The sequence below is a fragment of the Sodiomyces alkalinus genome, assembly GCF_003711515.1.
Source record: "Sodiomyces alkalinus F11 unplaced genomic scaffold SODALscaffold_5, whole genome shotgun sequence".
Classification (NCBI taxonomy): Eukaryota; Fungi; Ascomycota; class Sordariomycetes; order Glomerellales; family Plectosphaerellaceae; genus Sodiomyces; species Sodiomyces alkalinus.
Window position 1 is genome coordinate 151,636 of NW_021167083.1, and position 20,168 is coordinate 171,803.

The 20,168-nt window shown below is 46.0% G+C and overlaps 4 protein-coding genes across 4 annotated transcripts; 3 read left to right on the forward strand and 1 right to left on the reverse strand.

Annotated features, from left to right (window-relative positions):
* Window positions 1-7,853: 7,853 nt before the first annotated feature.
* Window positions 7,854-9,937, forward strand: SODALDRAFT_277603 (hypothetical protein; the record flags this gene model as incomplete). Its single annotated transcript, XM_028608079.1, has 6 exons — window positions 7,854-7,893; window positions 8,010-8,509; window positions 8,577-8,828; window positions 8,889-8,974; window positions 9,033-9,158; window positions 9,220-9,937. The coding sequence occupies 6 exons, from the start codon at window positions 7,854-7,856 to the stop codon at window positions 9,935-9,937; spliced, it is 1,722 nt and encodes a 573-aa protein (XP_028466190.1).
* Window positions 9,938-12,836: 2,899 nt separating this feature from the next.
* On the forward strand, window positions 12,837-13,430 carry SODALDRAFT_350622 (ribonuclease-domain-containing protein; the record flags this gene model as incomplete). The annotated part of the gene is made up of 2 exons (XM_028613493.1): window positions 12,837-13,248; window positions 13,300-13,430. The coding sequence occupies exons 1-2, from the start codon at window positions 12,969-12,971 to the stop codon at window positions 13,428-13,430; spliced, it is 411 nt and encodes a 136-aa protein (XP_028466191.1). The 5' UTR covers window positions 12,837-12,968.
* Window positions 13,431-15,885: 2,455 nt separating this feature from the next.
* Window positions 15,886-17,503, reverse strand: SODALDRAFT_339810 (transaldolase; the record flags this gene model as incomplete). The annotated part of the gene is made up of 6 exons (XM_028612886.1): window positions 15,886-16,291; window positions 16,435-16,684; window positions 16,793-16,901; window positions 17,042-17,191; window positions 17,293-17,336; window positions 17,416-17,503. The coding sequence occupies 6 exons, from the start codon at window positions 17,501-17,503 to the stop codon at window positions 15,886-15,888; spliced, it is 1,047 nt and encodes a 348-aa protein (XP_028466192.1).
* A 1,104-nt stretch (window positions 17,504-18,607) lies between these two features.
* Window positions 18,608-20,166, forward strand: SODALDRAFT_311067 (DNA-repair protein rad2). The gene is made up of 2 exons (XM_028609157.1): window positions 18,608-19,487; window positions 19,612-20,166. Exons 1-2 carry the CDS (start codon window positions 18,822-18,824, stop codon window positions 20,128-20,130), a joined length of 1,185 nt encoding a protein of 394 aa, XP_028466193.1. The 5' UTR covers window positions 18,608-18,821; the 3' UTR covers window positions 20,131-20,166.
* Window positions 20,167-20,168: the final 2 nt, after the last annotated feature.

The window sequence follows — 20,168 nt, forward strand, 5'->3', positions numbered from 1 at the left end:
AGTAGAAGTCCAGCTTATTAAATTATTTACACCTATACAGTAGATATAGCCTGACGTAGAAGTCCTGTCTTCGATTATATCTGAAAAACTAGCGTCAGAATAACCGTATATATTAAGGTCTTTTTTATTAGAACAGTTATATAAAAGCCCGATATTAGGAAAAGTATTTATATAGGCCCAGACTCGATTTAACGCTATAGTATACTCTGAAGACGGATTACTCATATATCGAGCACACTTATTAACAGCGTAGGTTATATCTAGTCTTAAGTGTAGTGCTAAATATAATAAAGCACCGATTTCTTATTAGTATATTTTAATATCGGCTTTTAACGCCTGTTCTTGATTTGGTATAAGGACCTTTTTATTTATATAGGGGGTATCAACGCGTTTAAGACTTCGTTTATTATACTTATTGAGGATCTTATTCGTATAAGGCAACTGATTTATAGAAAGGGTCTTATTTGATTTATTTATAGTAATTTCGTGGCCTAAAAAGGTATGAAGTTCACCTAGTTTTTTAAAGTGAAATCTTCTTCGACATTTCAGTAAATAAATACTATATCGTTATAGTAGAAGGGCTTAGTATTACTATATTGTCTACATGGCATAGTAGTATAGCACGGTCTATTTTATTTTTATAAAAAGTAAATATACCGTTATCGAAATCAGAGACTAGGCAGCCGATATCGTAGAGTATTTTTACTAGGAAATTATACCAAAGCCTAGGGCTTTGTTTCAAACCATATAAAGCTTTATTTAGTTTACAAACTAATTTATTATTATTATTATTATTAGTAGAGCCTTCTTTTTCCTCGAAGCCTGTAGGTTGTATAGTATAAATCTCGGTATCTATATCAGCGTGAACGAAAGCGTTCTTTACGTCGAACTATCTAGAATTCCAGCCTAGGGATACGCCTAGTATAAAAGCTAATCTATAGCTCTCAGGTCTGCAGGTGGTAGAAAAGGTTTCTAAATAATCAATACCGAGTACTTCATTAAACCCTTATATACACCATCGTGCTTTATATCTTATAGCCTCGCCTTTATTGTTATATTTAATCTTATATACCCAACGGCCTCCTAAGACGTTTAAGGTATTTTTCTGCTTATTATTATTATTATTATTATTATTAGTATATTAAGGCGTATCTTTTATACTTATTAAATCCCAGGTGTTTCTATATTCAAGTTCTGTTATTTTAGCTACCATAGCTTCTATCCACTTATCTTTATCAGAGCAGGTCATGGCCTGTTTATAAGTAGCTAGTTCGTATAAAGAATTTACAGTTAAAAGAAAATGGGGATCTTCTTAGAACTGTAGGTTCCCGAGTATAGTATCTTCAGTTATATATAATAAGCGCTTATTATCATCGTACGATATATAATCGTTATCTTTTTCCTTCGAAGATTTAGAAGGGATTTAAATTTCTAACCTGGATTTAAGGCCGTTATTAACCGGGTCGGTTATATTATCCTTATTATTATGTTCGGCTAGAATAATACCGCCCGCTGCTCGAAGACCCTTTCGTCTTTTATTTTTATCCTTATCCTTATCTTTATCTTCTTCTTCGGTTTGGATAGACCTAAACGTACGTTTAGTATTATTATAGTACTCGCCGAGTAGATAAGACTCGGGGTCGGAAACCGGTTCTGCCTGCGGTATAATTATATTAGAAGACGTATTATTATTTATATAGGTTACAGGATTATCTTTATTAATTATAGTATTTAAAGAAGAAGTCAGAAACTGATTTTCTAGAATATAAACGTCACGATACCAGGTAGTTTTCCTAGATCGAGGATTATATATTATATAGTTATAATCGTTATAACCTACTAAAGCACCCTGAAGTGCTCGTGGATCCAGTTTCTTTGTTTTCGGGTCGTTAGTTTTATAATATATAACGGAACCCTAAACCCGAATATTATTTATATTAGGTTTACGATTTTCTACTCATTCGTAAGGTGTTTTAAAGCCTACTGCTGAATTTGGTATTCTATTATACGTATAAACGGCTGAATAAACCGCATCCCCCCAAAGGTATTTTAGTAGGCCTGAGTGGAAAAGAAAACAACGGACTTTTTCTATTATAGTCCTTATAACCCGTTCTATCGAGCCTTAAGTCTCGTGGGTATACAGGGGTTTTATATTATGATTTATTCCGACGAACAGTCTTTTAAACGAGGCATTCGTGAATTCTTTCCCGCCGTCAGTATCTACTTCTTTTATTTTTATATTATATTTATTATTTTCAACGGGAATCTTCCACTCTTTTATTACGTTTATAACAGTTATTTCTGATTTATCTACAAGCAGTTTTGCCTATAGATACCGTGTGGACCGGTCTATTATAAAAAGAATCCAACGCTTTCTATTATACGTTATAGGGTCGATAGGCCCGTATAGATCTATATAAACCTTTTTAAGGTAGAAAAAATCCTTATATTTATTAATACATTCTTTATTTATAAGCGTGGCTGACTTACTTTTTCTACAGGCTTCATAGCTCTGTATTTCTTATATATCTTCTTTAGATATATTTATAGTATCCTTATTTATATATTATAAAACAGTGGAGTTAATATAATCTATCCTGCAGTGCTATAGCGTTATATTCTCTTTGTTATTTATTATTTACCGACGGTTATTTCGGTCTCTTTATTCTATTCTTTATTCTACCGGTTATTCTTTTCTTTGTTCTACGACCTGTGACCCTAAAGAGTGGGTCTTTAAGTGGGTATTTTCAGAGACCGTGTTCTTTATGCCTGACTGTTCCTTTGTTCCTAGAATCTGTTTCTTTATTCCTTTTCTTTTATCTAAAATAGTCTTCTTTATTCCTATTATATTTATAGCACTATGGGGCTTTAAGGACCATAACGACGACCCTATTACCCCCCCGTACATTAGGGCCCGTGCCGAAGCCTAGTAGAGGCCGTTATGTAAAACAGCTCTAGTATAGACGTCGGTGGTTTTATTTTGGTTATTTTGGAATAGAATAAGCTGGTTATTTCTTGTGAGGCCGTAGATTTTCTTCTTATCTAGGACGGGAAGGCTAATGATATTTATAATTAATTCGGGAATATATAAACAGTTCTAAAGTAGTATTATTCTTTCTGAATCCCTGAATTTAATATAACAGTTACTAGTACCTGTTATTTTTATTATATTTACATCACCCTAACTAGTAGTACTTCCAATAGTTTTATATGTAGAAAAGAGTGATTTATTTACTATAACGTGTGCTCTAGCACCACTATCAATACAAAATTTCAAATCTAATTTAATTAAACTATCTAAAATCCTGTTAATCTTTTCTACTACCCGTCCTATATTTATATGAGTATTTTAAGGGGTTATATTTATTTAGGGAATATCCTTGAGTTTAGCCTGCGCGGGCATCTTCAGAGCTCCTGAACAGTATTTATTTTATTTATTTTGGATAAGAACTAACGAAGTTATACTATAAATAAGGAAAAATAAGTCCTTTTCTTTATCGTTTTCTTTATTCTAAGCATAGACGTGGTCACCACAGTAATACCTTTATTCGTGCGGGTCCAAAGTAGAACCGGTATACAGTTCTTTATTCTGAAAGAGGAAAAACAGCTTCGTAGATAAAGAAAACGATACCCGTACATACCGATAACAGAATTCCTTTATTTCCAAAGACAATATTCCTTTATTCCGGCGGATCCAAAGTGGGGCCGGTTGAATTACTTTATTCGCGAGGATCCTGAAGTGGGTCTTCGCAGAGCGAGGGTATTCACGGCTGTATAGAAAACACGATATTTATATAGGATTCCACGGTCGGAAAACACACAGGTATAAAAATCTTAGGTAGAACCAAAGACTTATAGGCAATAAAGAATATTCTAGTATTAATAACTAGAACAGCCCTCGTAGTATAGTGGTTATAGTATCCGTACGTAAAGAACAGTACACCTGTTCAATTCACGCAATCGTAGGCTTTTATGATTCTTCTGTAGATTTTATAGATTTATAAGCGTACGACTAAGCCGACCGACCAATCGAACCGTAGGATCGTAGATATAGGTATATAGGCAGGTAGGTAGTGTCGGTAGTATATGAAGAGGAATGTCGGATAGGAATAGGGACTGTTGTTTGGAATCGGGGGATTCTCTTTTTGGCTTGCGACCGTAGGCAATTAAGGAATGCGTTGTTTCGAGACTTCAGTCGAGCTTTTCCGGGCTTATAACCTTTTAAAGATATCTGACGATAACGGATAAATGGAAGGGACGAAAGTCACGAAAAGCAGTGGAAAAATAAGAAGGTAATAATAGGATTATAAGGTAGGATCTCTGCGCGCGTATTGTCTCTTCTTCGGATCGAAAAAGGGATTTTAATCAAGGATCAAGGATTCCGAATAAAGAACAAAGAAAGGAAGAACCGAACCGAGGGAACGGGTTAATATCCTTTATTCTTTATAAAGGATCGATATCGTAATAGTATCGTAATATATATCGATATCGTAGTAATATCGTAATCCATTATATCCTTTGTCTGTCTCGTAACAGATAAACTGACTCGAACGAGAACGGTCTAGGCTTGCGGGGAAGATATCCTTTGTTCGAGTACGAAGGATATACTCGAAAGATATTAAGGATATTGTTAGTAATAATATTAATATCAAAAAAGATTACTTAAGATCGCCCTCGATATAAGGTTTTCCTCTCCCACGACTTATATATCGAAAAGATCGTAGCCAGGTTTAAATTAAACGCTCTAAACACCTACCTAGTAATCCCTATTCCGGTTATAGAATACCGGAAAAGAGAAGATAAAGCCACCGCTTAAGAGATTAAATCTTATTAAGAAAAGGTCGGATTAGTACTTTATATTGTAGTTATAATACGTCCTAATATAGTATTCGCCGCCTTTATCCTCTCCCGCTTTCTTAGAAACCCCTCTCCCGAGCACTATAAGGCGGTAGACTAAGCTATCCGCTATTTAATTATAATAAAAGACCTCTCGATTTAGTACGGATCGAGTATTAGTTTATAAGTGATAGTTATTATAAGCGACGCCTCTTTTATAGACGATTTAGATATACAAAGATCTTTATAGAGTTACCTTATTAGTCTATTTAGTGAATTAGTTATATAGAAAGTAATAAAGTAAGTAACGGTAATAACGTCTATAACCGAAGTAGAGCTACTCGCTTGAGAGTAAGTAGCGAAAGAAATAATAGGTTTAAAGCGTCCTTTCGTCGAAATACGCTTTAATCCAGAATCTCCTTAGGATATCCACTACGATAACACGTAAATAATACGCCTAGTAGTCGATAATAGCTTTAGGATTAAGATTAGGCTTCGCTATATAGATATATAGCGCTTTTAGGTACGGTAGGAGAACGTAAAGGGATTATTCAGAGTCGTATATCTTACTACGAATTTAATACCAGCGGACGGATTAATAAAAGTATTTCCACGATAAAAATTCGAGAACTTCCGAGTATATCTTAATATAATTAGTGTACGGAGGGGGTAGAAAGAAGCAGTTAAAGTCGAAATTCCCGCGCCCTAAGCGCACCACGCGCCGGCGGTTTAGTTACTTTAGTAAAAAGAAGGGTATATCGTTATCTTAATACTATACTACTATACTAGACCCTAAAAGTAAATCCTAAAACCCTAAAAAGATAATATCAGAGTATACTAGTAAAGTTACTAAGCTCTATTAGTGCTATCCTAAGCACTATCCTACGTAATATTTACGCTATTTCCTTTAGTAGGAGGAGTAATAATAAAACTATTCTCCCGTAAAATATCTATTATAACTCCCGCGAGCTAGGAGGTAGAATTACTACTCGAAGTAATAGCGGGGAGCTAGTTTAACTCTCCCTTAAGTTCTTTCTTACGGAAAAACTTCTCGTTATTATTATCCTCTATTATCTTAATTATAAACTTCACCGTTTATTTAAGCTTAGCGAAGAACTGCGCGAGACTAATTAGTTAGAGCTTTTATCCTTAGAAATAAAGCGATAAACGCACCTTCTTATTATCGTCCTCCGAGTCTTTATCGATTTTTCGGACTACAATACAGTTAAATAGAATTTTAACTAACGATATAAGGCTAGAAAAACTATAAGTATAGGTTAGCAGTCGTAAAGCTTAATAGCGTATATATCTTCGAGCTAATACGAAATAGAGTATATAATCACGATCGTAAAACGCCTTAGATAAGGGGTAAGAACTTATAGAGGGTAGTATATATAGTTTCTATCCTTACACTTTTAGCAGCGATAGGAGCGGCCAGGAACGGAAACACAGTAGTTAAAAAGCGCTATTTACCAAAATAAATACCCTTAACGCACTCTAAATAAGGAGGATCGAATAGAACCGGCATAAAATCATTAGCGGTATCCTTATTATTATTATTTCCACTGCCCTTAGTAGTCTTTTAAGGAGTTAGCCTAGAATAAAGCAGGGATATCGTAGACTAACGCGCCGGAATAACTTATAAAAGCACCCTTCTTAGTGCCGGCCTTACCCTTATTCTTCTTATACTATTAGCCGAAGCTTTCTTAGCGGCCGCGGTATAGGTAACGGTAGATAGAGTAAGAGGAGCCTAAAACAAAGCTACTAATTAGCACGCGCCACTAAAAATAAAGCTCCGATACTCACTATATCGCTATTATTATTATTTTTATTACTGTTAATAGAAAATTCGGAAAATTTAGTTTAAATCGTTAAATCCTCGGAAAACAACGGAACAAAGGGTTATAAGAGGGAGGATCCAAAAGCTCTAAAACGCCGGCATAACGTCTTTAATTTATCTACGGAAAGCCCTACAATCACGTATTTACTATTACTATTAATAGCACTTTTCCTTTATTATTTACTACTATTATTATTACTTTTATTATTTTACAGCTTTTATTCCTGCCTTTTAACTCGATATTAAGGGTATTATATAACCCTTTAAGGCTATTTTAATGTTAAAAAAAAGGCTAGGTTAAGGTTAGGCTAAGTAATCGTTCCGCTAATCACGGCGTAATAATTAGGAGGTATATTATATTCTATTATATAAGCCATAGTATAGTGCTCTTCTATTAGTTAAAGGTGCCCCACTATCCTCGCTTAGAAGGTGGTAGATATATTTAGGACACGTACACCCGCCCCCTTTTTCTTTCTCTTTTATAGACAATACAATCATATATTTCCTGAATCAACGCTCCCTGCAAGCACACTCCCGTCAATTCAACACTTCCGGAGTTAGAGCGTGGACCCACTAAAAGACTAGGGAAAGAAGCTCCACAACCAGGCCCAAAAAGGAAGGCATGCATGACTCCACCATGAGCAGCGAATTGACGCCATTTTCCCCCTCTCCAGACTCTGCATCTTCACCAGCTTAACCACCACAAATGCACCTTCGTATAGCAAATTTACATCGAGCACCCAACAGACGCCAGCCATTCAGATACCATGGAACTCATTGGAGCTATTGTTTCCCCCGTTCTCTGGACCACTGACAGGGGTGCCCCGGGCCGCGGACGGAGGGGCAAACATGGATGGATCATGGATGGATCATGGATGGATCATCATGATCATGGATTCATGGGCCTGGTCGCACTAGAGACAGGAGCTGTCTGCCACGCTGCCACGCTGCCGTCCTCATCATAAATACCCTACGGAGGACCATCATTGCAGATCTTCGCAGCTGGCTCCCTCACGACCTGTCCAGTCGAGTGCCCTCTGCTTGCTTTCCCATTCCGGTGTCTCGTCTTGAAGCTTGAACACACAGCTGTCGATCAACTTTCTCGAGCCCAAGCAACAGAGCTACCATGCGCTACAACGCACTCGCCGGCGCGGCCTTGTCCGCCGCCTCCGTCGCCATGGCGAAGGAGCTTCCCAAGGACGAAGCCAGGGCTGCCGGTATGCCGTGTGCCTTCTGTTATTCCCTCCCCCCCCCCCCCCCCGGGGATCTGCAGTCTCAACCAGTCCAGCGGACTTCACCTGCAAGGAGCCATGCTAATACAACGCGACTATAGAGCTCTACGATAGCGGTGTCCGCCACCACGAGATCATCGAGAAGAAGATGGCCTGGTGGAAGGCCGAGGAGGAGGCCGGTCTGCTCAACTCCGCCGCCTGGCCCCGCCTCAACTACACCAAGTGCGTCAACGGTAAGGCCGAGGCCGTCCCGGGTGACCCCCTCCACACCTTCCGCTGCAAGAACATCGACCTGTACGACTTTATCAACCACTCCGAGCTCGGCTCGCCTGGTTCCGACGCCGCTCTCCGCACCGGTTCCTCCACCTGGGGGTGGACCGACCCCGAGTCGGGCCGTGAGTTCGTCGCCAACGGCATGTATGACGGCACCGCCTTCCTCGAGATCCTGCCCGAGGGTCGCCTCCTGAACCTCGGTTTCCTCCCGTCCTACTTCCGGGTCTCTGCTCGTGCTCTCTGGAAGGAGATCCGTTCTTACAAGCACTATATGCTCATCGGCTCCGAGCTTGAGGGCCACGGTGTTCAGATCTTCGATCTTCGTAAGGTGAGCTTAGCTTGGCGTTTATTTATTGCTACCCCTTCTTCATACTAACCGATATCTCACCTTGTAGCTCCTTGATCTCGACCCTGCCAATGCCCCCTACCAGTTCACCAACGAAGAGGACCTTGCTGGTCACTTCGGCGACCTCCCTCTCGGCGCTTCCCATAACGTCGCGGTCAACGAGGAGGCGGGCTATGGCATCGCCGTTGGTGCCCGGCCCCGTAACCAGGACTGCCTCGGTGGTCTGGTCTTCTTCGATCTCACCGACCCCTCAAACCCCACCAGACTCGGCTGCAACTCCCAGGACGGCTATGTCCACGATGTAAGACCTGCAATCGATGTCCAATATGTTTCACAAAAGACTTTCGACTAACCCAAACAGGTCCAATGCCTCATCTACCGCGGCCCTGATGACCGCTATGTCGGCCGTGATATTTGCTACGGCTACAACGAGGATACGCTGACCATGTAAGCATTCATCGCTTTTGCCGGATCTTTTGCTTCCTCATCGCTAACAAGCTATCAGCTACGATGTCACGGACAAGGCCAACTCGTCGATCATTTCCATCACCTCGTACGAGGGAGCCACTTACACCCACCAGGGCTGGGTCCTTGACCCCGAGTGGCAGCAGTACCTTCTTATGGATGATGAGTACGTCCTCGAAACGAATCATATCTTCGATTTGTATCTCGTGTTTCTAACATGGCGACAGGTACGATGAGGTTGACCAGACTGGCCCGGGTGCCGACCAATTCCCCGTCACCTATATCTGGGACATCAGCGACCTCGAGAACCCCAAGCAGACCGGTCTCTACAAGGCTACCACGCGCGGCATCGACCATAACCAGTACATCAACCCTCACGACGGCCTCCTGTACCAGGCCAACTACGGCGCTGGTCTCCGCGTCTACGACGTCTCCTCCATCCCCGAGGACCCCACCGGCGACTCCGTCTGCGAGGTCGCCTTCTTCGATGTCTACCCCGAGGACGATGCCGAGCCCGGTGGTGGTACCGCCGTCTTCTCCGGCAGCTGGGCTTCCTATGCCAACTTCGCTTCGGGCTACGCCTTTATTAACACTATCGAGCGTGGCGCCTACCTCGTGAAGGTCACCCGCCGCGAGTCCTGCAAGCCTAAGAGCTGCAACGCCGATAACTGCCTCCGCGCTCTCCGCGCCAGCTCCATTAACGGCCGCCTCGAGGAGTCCCAGGAGTTCTGCGCCGGCTACCTCGACGGCTGGGAGGCCGACGTCAACAACGTCCCTACTTACGCTCAGAAGGCTTGCGGCGAGAACATCATCTCCCGTGTCAGCTCGGCCTGCTCGTGCCTGCCTACCCCGACCCCCACCGCCAGCGTCCCCGTGAGCAGCAGCGTCGTCACCAGCGATGTGCCCGCGCCTACCGAGTCGGATGACGTCTGCATTGAGGATTAATTTGTACGGAGCGTGCGACGAAGGGTCAAGTTACGCACTTGACAAAGGAGTATCTAGATAGATGTGCAGTGGATAGTTAGACAAAATCGGAAACCCAATATTGAACAAGAAGGAGTGTTTTCCGACCCGTTTTGGGGACAATTCAGGGTCTAATCCAATAATCTAAGAGCCGTTCCTATGTGACTTGCATTACCTTTTGCCGGAAACCTCACTTCTGCTGCCTCCATGCATCGCATACAATGTTTCGTTTCTATGCTGAAAACTCTAGCATGGGCGACGTTCCTCTCGTTCAGACTTTATATTCCTCACATCCCATCAAGGCTCACAGTCCAAGTCATCTTCATCATCATCATACACAAAGTTCATACACAAAGTCTTCCTTGTAGCCCCTCATGATACTCCTTCTCGGTCGTTTTCCAATCTCGTAGCTTTGTGCCCGACCTATCGCACAAGTCTGACATTGGAAACTATCGTCGATCTTCATCTCGATGGTCCTGCCGCATGACGGTGCTGTACTGGGAGAAGCATTTTCGTGTTTCTCACTGTCGTAACTTTGTGAGCTTCGCGATGTCGTTACAGCAGGGCGTCTTCTGCATGCGGTCAACTTGCGGTCGAATTAGATGCCGCAGGCCCGGCAGGGGTTGTCTCTCCAGATGCAGTGACACATTTCGGGGTTTCTTTGGTGTTGGTGTCTTGTTCAGGATGGTCTGGATTGGTTCCCACCTTGTCACATTTCTGGCATGTTGCTTACTGTTGGATAGACGATTCGAGAATATAGCTAGGACAGAGAGCTTAGATTGTCTATCACAAAGAGTTGGTCTTTGCATTGTCGAGGATTAACAAAGGAGTAAAACGAAGTTGTGTTTTACTATTTCAGGCCTTCCTTCATGGGGCGAGGAGTCTACGTAGATGAACAAAGCGGTTGATGAAAGGATGGACATAAACATAAGCAAGGAATGGTGGCTTTTCTTTCTTTGAGATTTTATACCATCTTTATGCTTCTTCTCGGCCGATTTCATTGTTCGTTTCAAAGTTCGGTGTCAATGTCGTGGAATCCAAGTCTAGTCCAACTCGGGCACCTTATTCTTGGCGAGTTTTCTCTATAGTCTTCACGTACTCCAGCCTCCGAGGTTTCGTCTCGGCCAAGTATTGTCACAGGACTCTTGTACTTTACTGAAGTGGTCATCTCAGGACCCATATCGTAAATAGAGGTATATGTATATATCTATCCTAAGAATGGCTCAATAAATATCCGACGGACAGAAGCTGTAACCGGTGATTTGTAGTCTGAGTCTCTGAGGTTGAGTAGTGCTGGGTGCTTTTGCTATTTGGCCGGCGGTGCTTCTTCCACGATGCAGTTCATCAGAATCCTAGTTGAGGTTATAACTTATAAATGCTAATCCTTGATATCTCTCAGAGAAACTCCATGATTACTAGAGTATAACGTCTAATGCTAGTGTCATAGAGATGTCAACCCTTGCTAAGTCACATTTGGAACTACAGAACTTAATCTTCTACGTATGGATTCAGATTTCGACTCACAGAGAAAGTTGGAAGAGCAATAGCAGAAGTTGCTTACTCTAAGAGATATAATATATAATCGAAAGCACTTACAAGCGTGATCAAGATGCGCGATTAAGCATAGAACAGACGTTATTATGCTTCCGACTGTGCCGCTAGACGGAGCCACTGGATGAGTGACTATATCCACTTGCTTCAGATAACCTTAAAGCTCCCTAAGGTAGAACGCGTAATATGGAGTGCAACGACGTTGTGCCCGAGTTCAAGAAACTCTGCTAGCATTTCTATCAAGTCAGCTTTCACCAGATATAGTTCTGTCTATTGTTGTGGTAAGAGGGCAGGAAAATAAAAGGAGGGAGACGGAAAAGGGGCCAGAGTTAGGGTAAAATACTCCGTAAAGTATTAACCACAAGAGGTCTGTCTACCTTATACGTGAGCCATTTTTGTCTTAGATGGAGTTCGAAGAGATACTCGATACTGCTGGCCGTTCCGTTTGGGCATAAATCCGGCTGATTTAATCAGGGTGAAGTCCAATACGATCGTCGATATCTACCCCGAGAGGACGTCTTTCTTACTTATAATCGCAAGAAGAAAAATAGAAAAGCAAAAAGGTTCAATTTCCAAAGATGGTTCGTCCAAAGAGGTGGCAGCCTATAACATCAGCGAAGAGAAACCGTGGGATGTCTATTCCGACGATGCCGAGTCGATTTGCTTCGTTCACGAGTCTGCAGTGCAACGACGATACGATGAACGACCTGCATTAAAAGGGTGTCATTGAATCCAGAGAACGCACCCCACCCCCTCTCCCTGCGATCGATGACCGGGCGGCCCCTCCCGATCCATTATCCATAACCCCCAAAAGAGACGAAACAACCCAAGAACAGATTGTCAGGAGATCGGGAGCCAAGCATCCTTGGGGCCAGCGGACGGGACCAGGCTAGCTTCTTTTGTCGATTGATCGACACCTTGGAGGAGCGTATCTAAGATCTATCCCCGGCAGTCAGCGCTCGAATTAATAATATTGCGGGTTTAGGAACCATTCTCTTGTTTCTGGTCAGCCACCTGTCCAGCCAACCGGAGTCTCGTCCCTGAACATGCGGTGATAACTCGATAAGGATCGCGGGGGACCTTCCTTTTCCGCTCTGGGGAGGGGGGGATCATGGAGGAAACCGCACCAAGCGAACACGCTCAGCTACCGTATAAGTCTATTCGTCCACTGGGTTTCTCTGATATGGGCTATGGGTGTGAGGAGATGGAACTTGGAAGATGTGGCACGGCACGAGAATGTCTCCCGTGAGGGGGGGGACCTTAAAGTCAAGGGACATTAACCTCTGTTCCGCATACAAGAAATTAAGAATGGTCAGTTCGCGGGTATAAAGTCTCGGAGATTGTTGCTGTTGAGAATCCAGAGAGACCAGGAGTCATCAGCCCAAGTTTCAGCCATAGCTTGCCTGAGTCGCCTCTCTTTCTCTCTCTCTCCCACACTCTCTCCCCATAACATTTATCCAAAATGCAGCTGTCTGCCCTCTTTGTCTCCCTGCTGGCCGTCGTCGCCCAGGCCGCTCCTGCCGGCGAGCTCGAGAAGCGCTCCACCACCTGCGGCAGCACCTACTACTCGACATACCAGATCAACGCTGCGCGTAATGCTGCCTGCATCCACATCCGAGCCGGCACCACAGCTGGTGGCTCGACGTACCCTCACGCCTATAACAACTATGAGGGCTTCCGATTCCCCATCAGCGGTCCTTATCAGCTCTTCCCTCTCCGCACCAGCAGCGTGTACAACGGCGGTAGGTGGCGAAGAACTTGCGACAGGATGGACATTGGGACGTGCTAACGAGAATCGAACCGTGAAGGCGCCCCTGGCCCTGACCGTGTCATAATCAACAGGAACTCCTGCGATATTGCTGGCCAGATTACCCACACTGGCGCACCGGGTAACGCCTTTGTCGGCTGTTCCGGCACCTATTAAATAGATCTCTCGGGTGAAACGAGAGGGGACAAACAGGAAATAGGGAGATTAGGCTACTCGACGGTGGAGGAAACGGACTGATGACTGACGAATGGGAAAGACTTTATAAATGCTTTGATAACGTTCATGGAGGTGACCCCCTTCTGGCCGTGCCACTGATGTTATGACTGATGAGATTCATGATTAAAAAGGCGTTCAGTAATACGACCTATACGCCTGGCATTGAGCGTCTGGTTTCCTTCTAACCATATAGATACAAGAAAGATGATTTTGTGTATACTCTCGTAGAATTCGCGTAAAACGTCACGTACTTTCATAATATTAAGCCTGAAAGAGCATTCCCGACGCCGTGTCTGATTTCGACTTCTTTTCCACCCGCCTTTTGTCAGGTTGATACTCTTTTCTTCCTCTTAGTTTTAATTTCTTCCTTCTTTATCCTATAGAGTTCACTGGCTCTATCGAATACAAGGGGTTTCATCTTAGAGTATTCGTATCTTATAATCTTCATCTCTAATATGAAGCTACTGGCTGTGTCCAACAGGGTTAAATGTTGAGGAAACAAGGAGTCGACTGTCAAAGACGGGTCCTGCACTGCCCAGATGGCTTGATGTCAATTGTCTTCACTTGTTAAGCTTCTTTGCCAAGTGGCTGCGGCAGAAAATATGCTGCCCAGAACATAAGGGGATGTCATGGCCCTTGTCTCGTACAATCGTATTGCGGCAAACAAAGGGTCAAAGGCGCAAGACTCCGTAGTCAACAATAGAGGCCCGGAAAGTTGATGAACGTCTTTGTTTGTTTCGTGCCATGAATGAGAACAATCCAGGGGAAAGTGGCTGGTGATACTCGGTCGAAACGAGCAAAGCTGTACTTGACAAAGGATCGACTATACACTGTCAGATATAAGTTATACGACATCTTGCCATGAACTCCCAATCTTGACTATCAGAACACCATGACAACTCAGCAAAGCCCCTCCGAAGAACAAGATCTTCGAAGACACAATATCCAGGCTGTCCATGTAAGTCTTCTCCCCTTGTATCATGCTGACAGGTTAGCAGGCCCTTCACGTATTTTCAGCTTCACGCCTATCTATCAGGAACGAGACGAAGACGATCACCCTTTTGCATGCCCCCGATCAGGGATGCTTCAACAACTTCACTGGCTTCCCATCCACAATGGAACGATATGGAGATAACTAACATCTAGGATGTTCCCGTCCTCTTTCATGTTTCGAAACCCCTGACCGTCCCACGAAGGACTGGGCCAATGCCAATAAGACGGACAAAACCAGCCAGGTGAGTTCATCTCCCCTTTATCCTCTGCTAACGAGCTTTAAGCTAGAAGCTACCGAAGAAACAAATTCACCCTCCGCCCGTCTTGAAAGAATTCCGACGACTTCACTCATCCAGCTCTTTCGGACAGGTCAGGATTCCTCTGACAATTCCCATCAAATGCCTACGAAGAACTAGGCCGACACTGATAAGACAAGCCAGTCACGTAAGTTCATTCCTTCCCCCCTCCTCTGCTAACAGCCTTTGATCTAGAAGCTACCGCAGAAACAAATTCGCCCTCCGCCCGCCATGAAACAATCCCAAGGTCTTCACTAAACCCGCTCTTTCGAACATGGGGCTAGGAAGGTGATTCTGACTCTCCAAGGCAGTTCAGCGGTCCTCGACTCCTCTGGTCATTCCACGAAGGACTAGATCGATATTTATAAGGCAAACTAAACCGGTGAGTTTATTTCTTCCCTTACTCTCTGCTAACGACCCTTGATCCAGGGACCAGAACCAACCGAAGAAACAATTTCGCCTTCTATCCCGTCTTAAAAGAGTTGCAAGGACTTCACTAACCCAGCTCCATACAACATGGGAAAAGGCGCCTCTGACTCTCTAAGACAGCTCAGGAGTCCCCTGACAATCTCACGAAGAACCAGACTAATGCAAACAAGGCACACCAAACCAGGCAGGTAAGTTTATTCCCCCCTTATCCTCTGCTAACAACATTTGATCTAGAACCGACCGAATAAACAGATTCGCCTCCTGTCTCGAAAGAACTGCAAGAACTTCACTCATTGAGTTATCCACCATTTTGCCAACATGGGGCGAGCCACGCCTATATTTCCCGGGCTGTGGGGGGCTTTGAGGGAGGGAGGATGCTGGAGGGGATGGGCTCGATGGGTTCAAAGGGGGATGGATATTCGGGACAAGAAATGATAGGGGCTGGGGGGAACACCTCGTCCCCCGGAACACAGACAGTCACTTGAATGGATGCCCAACATGATCCCCTAAGCAAAGTCTCCTCGCAAGCGTAGCGGTAATGTTGACACGCAATCCTCTAGCTCTGATTTCAAGTTCTTTTTGTGAACAGATAAACTGGCTACCACGGGCAAGATGTTGAATTTTTCCTCCACATGTCGAGGGAACCCTTCCCTCGCGTCTTGAGTGTGACGGCCACATTACAAAAACCGACGGGCAAGCGCCTCCAGCTCATCCTGCTTATCAGAAAAGATATTGATGGCCTGTACCAATTTCTCTTCCGCTTTCCCCCTGCCGCTCCGCGTAAAGGCAATCCGGTACTCGCTCTCGTCGCCGCACCACGTCGCAAAGCCTCCAGCGTCCCACCTTTCCTGGGGGTCCGCCGCAAAGAACGCCCCGAGCTTGCCGTCCCAGTCTGCCGTCGGCTCTGCTGCCAGACCCTGGAGGAGGTGCGGGGATACGGTGACGTGCTGGATGCCGGCTAGCTGCATCACCTCGTCCACGGAGGTGAGACTGGCTGCCAAGACCTGCGTGCGGTGCGACTTGTCGACGTAGTGTCGTTGGGCGAGACGCGTCAAGTTGAAGGCCTTGTGTTGGTCGACGTATCTAACGTCCCCATCCCATGGTGCTCTTAGCCAGTGTCTTTTTATTTCTCTTTTTTTTTTTTTTTTGGGGGGGGGGGGGGTTGATCGTCAAAAAAATAGAGAATAGGGGGTCCCTGGGAAGGGAGGGTCCAAGTTGATACGTACCCAGGCTCAAAGTGGACTTTCAGTTCGTTCACATAAGGGGCAATGTAGGTACATCCGGCATGGGCAGCGAGTACGGCCTGTTCCATGCAGAACAGGGTGGTTGCCAGTGTCGCGATTGGAGGTGACCGTGATCCTTCCCCTGCCTCGAGTTCCCTGCAGGCCGCGATGCCCTCCCAAGTGGCAGGGATCTTGATGCATACCCTCTTGGTTTTGATGCTGGGGTCGATCTTCTTGAAAATCTCGACGATCCCTACAGGCGACAAGGCGCAGCTCGCATGGTTAGCTGCTTCCTAATCACCCTCATAACTTCATAAGAACGGAGATGCGAAGTCCTGGCTTGTGACTGTGACTGTCATACTCTGAGCGTTGCGTCGCGTCTTCTCAGTTGAGTACGCCCACTTTGGATTTGTCTGGACATGCATGTAGTGGGTGACGTAGGGGGCGAACTGGATAACCAGGCGGACCATCTTTATCGCATTGTCTGTCAGCCCAGGCCAACTCTTAAGACCGGAAAGGGGCGGGCGTTGCAAGGGGAGAAAGGAGATAAAGGAGGGGGGAGAAAGAAAATACAGTAAAAAGAATACAATAAGTTCAAAGGCGTACGTACCATGACTTCAACGGCCAGAGTCGCGAGGTCGACCTCAGGCCAGGCGGCATGAAGCCAAGTCCTGGCATCCTCCGTAGCCCGTCGAAGAAGCTCCTCATATTGAAGTTTGCCTTCGGGAGTAGTCTTGGTCAACTCGCCAAGGGCGATGGCCTTGAGGGTTCTTCAGTTAGCGAGAGGAATGATGATAATCTCGGGTTGAGTTGCGGGATGCCCCATGAGATTGTCTCTGGTCGTGGCCGGGCCGGAATTACCTGGTTAGAGGTCACATCCCTAAAAGGACCCAGATCCTTGGCAACTGAAAAGAGTCAGCTCATCAGCTTTAAACAGAGCGGGCTTGCGTTTATCGGCTTCTCGGGGAGCAATTCATGTTTTACCTTGAACATCAAGCGTGTCACAGGAGACCTCACTGACGTTCCGAAGACTGTCTAGCAGAGTAACGTGAACGTGTTCTATGGACTCCATCGTTGTGGTTTCACCACCTAGAAGCTAGGTTAGGGATGCCTGATCACACGTGGGTAGGAATGTCAGCCTTAACTCTCACTACGCCGAAGGACAGTCGGTAGACGAGCAAATCCCCATATTACGGTGTTGTGGAAAATGAAGTGGGAAATTCTTCGGTGCGCCAACGTCGGGGCTGACACTTAATTATCGATCCTCGCCGCTCGCCTACATATGCGTGTACGTCACAGAGTTCTAGACCGGGGACTCGGGGAGTCGGGGTGCGTCGGGTCGAAGCACATATGCAGAAGGGGAGGGAAATGTGGCAATCCGTCCTGGTGGCTGTATTTGACTGGGCGCTTTTTTTTTTTTTTTTTCGTGGCCGGGGTGGGATTCACATCCAGTGAAAAAGATGGACCAGAGACAACCGTTTGTCTGTTTGGTAGGGAGGACGGAACTACGGATAGAGTATAGTAGATCAGCGTCATTATTCATATCGTCACCATCTTGGCAATCATCGCAAACCCCCTCCCTCATTAGGGTCCGTTAGGGCTGCCTAGTCAGCAGCTCAGAAGCGCTACGACCGGACGTTTCGTTAAAAGATTCCCGAGTAGAGACTCGACTCCAGCGACAAAGTTCCATCATCCTTCGAGAACCCGTCGATCATACGGAGTCGATCATTCTTTCGGCTAGAAGGCAGCGTTCGTTCGGCCGGTTCATATCTATTTCGTTTCCAGACACATCATATGGTAATGCCGATTGATGGAATATAAGCGTTCCTTCCATCTTCTGAAAGCTGGCGTTCCTCTTCATATCCTCAGTTCGAAGAATCGGGGAAGACGACTCGAGGAATGAGGAATGTTGGGCGCCAGAGTGAAGGCCGAGATATTAAGAGAGAACGGGTGGAGGGGGTGGAGCGGGTGGAGCGGGGTCACGTGTATTCGGTACCAGTCAAAGAAATTCTCTGTCACCAGCTGCGACCGGATGGAAGCCTTAAGGTCACTAAACCCCGAGGAAGGCCCCACTCTCGTGGGGTTGTCTCGCGTGTCTCTCGCGTCATAATGTCCACACTTTAATGTGAAGTCGCGGGAAGCTGCTTCCAGCGCGTCAAGCTTGCCCGCCCTCTTTCTTCCATGTGCCACTGCGTCAACTGACGACTTTCTATAACCACCACCAGCTGCCAAAGCCCAAAAAGGCAAAAATTACAGATAATTTTGTCTCTTCCTGAAATATCTCCTGCCCTAGGTTCCACAGCAGAAAACCGATCCTTTTGCTCTGAGGTCAATCTGCCCCAAGGTGCACGAAGCCACAAACATCGGCCAATCCGCACATCCGCATCACCATGGGCATCAAAGGCCTCTACCAAGTCCTCAAGGAGGAGGCACCCGACGCCATCAAAGAAGGCGAGATCAAGAACCAATTCGGCCGCAAAGTGGCCATCGACGCCTCCATGAGCATTTACTCCTTCCTCATCGCCGTGCGCTCCGACGGCCAGCAGCTGATGAACGAGTCGGGCGAGACGACCTCCCACCTGATGGGCATGTTCTACCGCACCCTCCGCATGGTCGACAACGGCATCAAGCCGCTCTACGTCTTCGACGGCGCGCCCCCGAAGCTCAAGTCGGGCGAGCTGGCGAAGCGGTTCCAGCGCAAGCAGGAGGCCCGCGAGGACCTGGAGGAGGCCAAGGAGACCGGCACGGCCGAGGACGTCGAGAAGTTCTCGCGCCGCACCGTCCGCGTCACGCGCCAGCACAACGCCGAGTGCCAGCAGCTCCTCAAGCTCATGGGCATCCCGTACATCATCGCCCCCACCGAGGCCGAGGCCCAGTGCGCCGTCCTGGCCCGCGCCAACAAGGTCTACGCCGCCGCCAGCGAGGACATGGATACCTTGACTTTTGACTCGCCCATCTTGCTCCGGCACCTTACCTACAGCGAGCAACGCAAGGAGCCCATTCAGGAGATTCACTTGTCCAAAGTCCTAGAGGGAATGGGAATGGATCGCAAACAGGTATGTTTCCTTTTTCCTCTTTCTTTTCCCTGATTCTCTTATTTCTTTCTTTCTTTCTTTCGCTTTCTTCCGGGTTTTTTTTTTTCGGCCTGCTGGGACTATGTCTAACGAGGCCCCAATATAGTTCGTCGATCTGTGCATACTACTCGGCTGCGACTACCTCGACCCCATCCCCAAAGTCGGCCCAAGCACAGCATTGAAGCTGATCCGCGAACACAAGACGCTCGAAGGCGTAGTGGACTACATCAAGAACGACCCCAAGCAAAAATACACGCTGCCCGACGACTGGCCATTCGCCGACGCCCGGGAACTCTTCCTCAACCCGGACGTGCGGCCGGCAGACCACCCCGACTGCGACTTCAAGTGGGAGAAGCCGGACACGGAGGGGCTCGTGAAGTACCTCGTGGTGGAGAAGGGTTTCTCGGAGGACCGGGTGCGGAACGGCGCGGCGCGGTTGGAGAAGAACGTCAAGGGAACACAGCAAAGCCGGCTGGACGGGTTCTTCAAGACGCTCCCCAAGACGGAGGCGGAGAAGGCGGCGCACAAGCGCAAGCTGGAAGAGAAGCAAGAGGAGAAGAAGAAGAAACAGAAGCTGGAGAAGAAGGAAAAGGCACAGGCTAGGGCCAAGCCACGGGGTACATGAGTAGTTGTTTTGACTGCAATGTCGTGTATCCCCCCCCC

Excerpts from the sequence above, each read along its gene's own strand:
- SODALDRAFT_311067 (XM_028609157.1), top strand. The coding sequence starts at position 18,822 with ATGGGCATCAAAGGCCTCTACCAAGTCCTCAAGGAGGAGGCACCCGAC. Across the intron at positions 19,488-19,611 it reads TGGGAATGGATCGCAAACAG|TTCGTCGATCTGTGCATACT; the intron begins GTATGTTTCCTT and ends GCCCCAATATAG.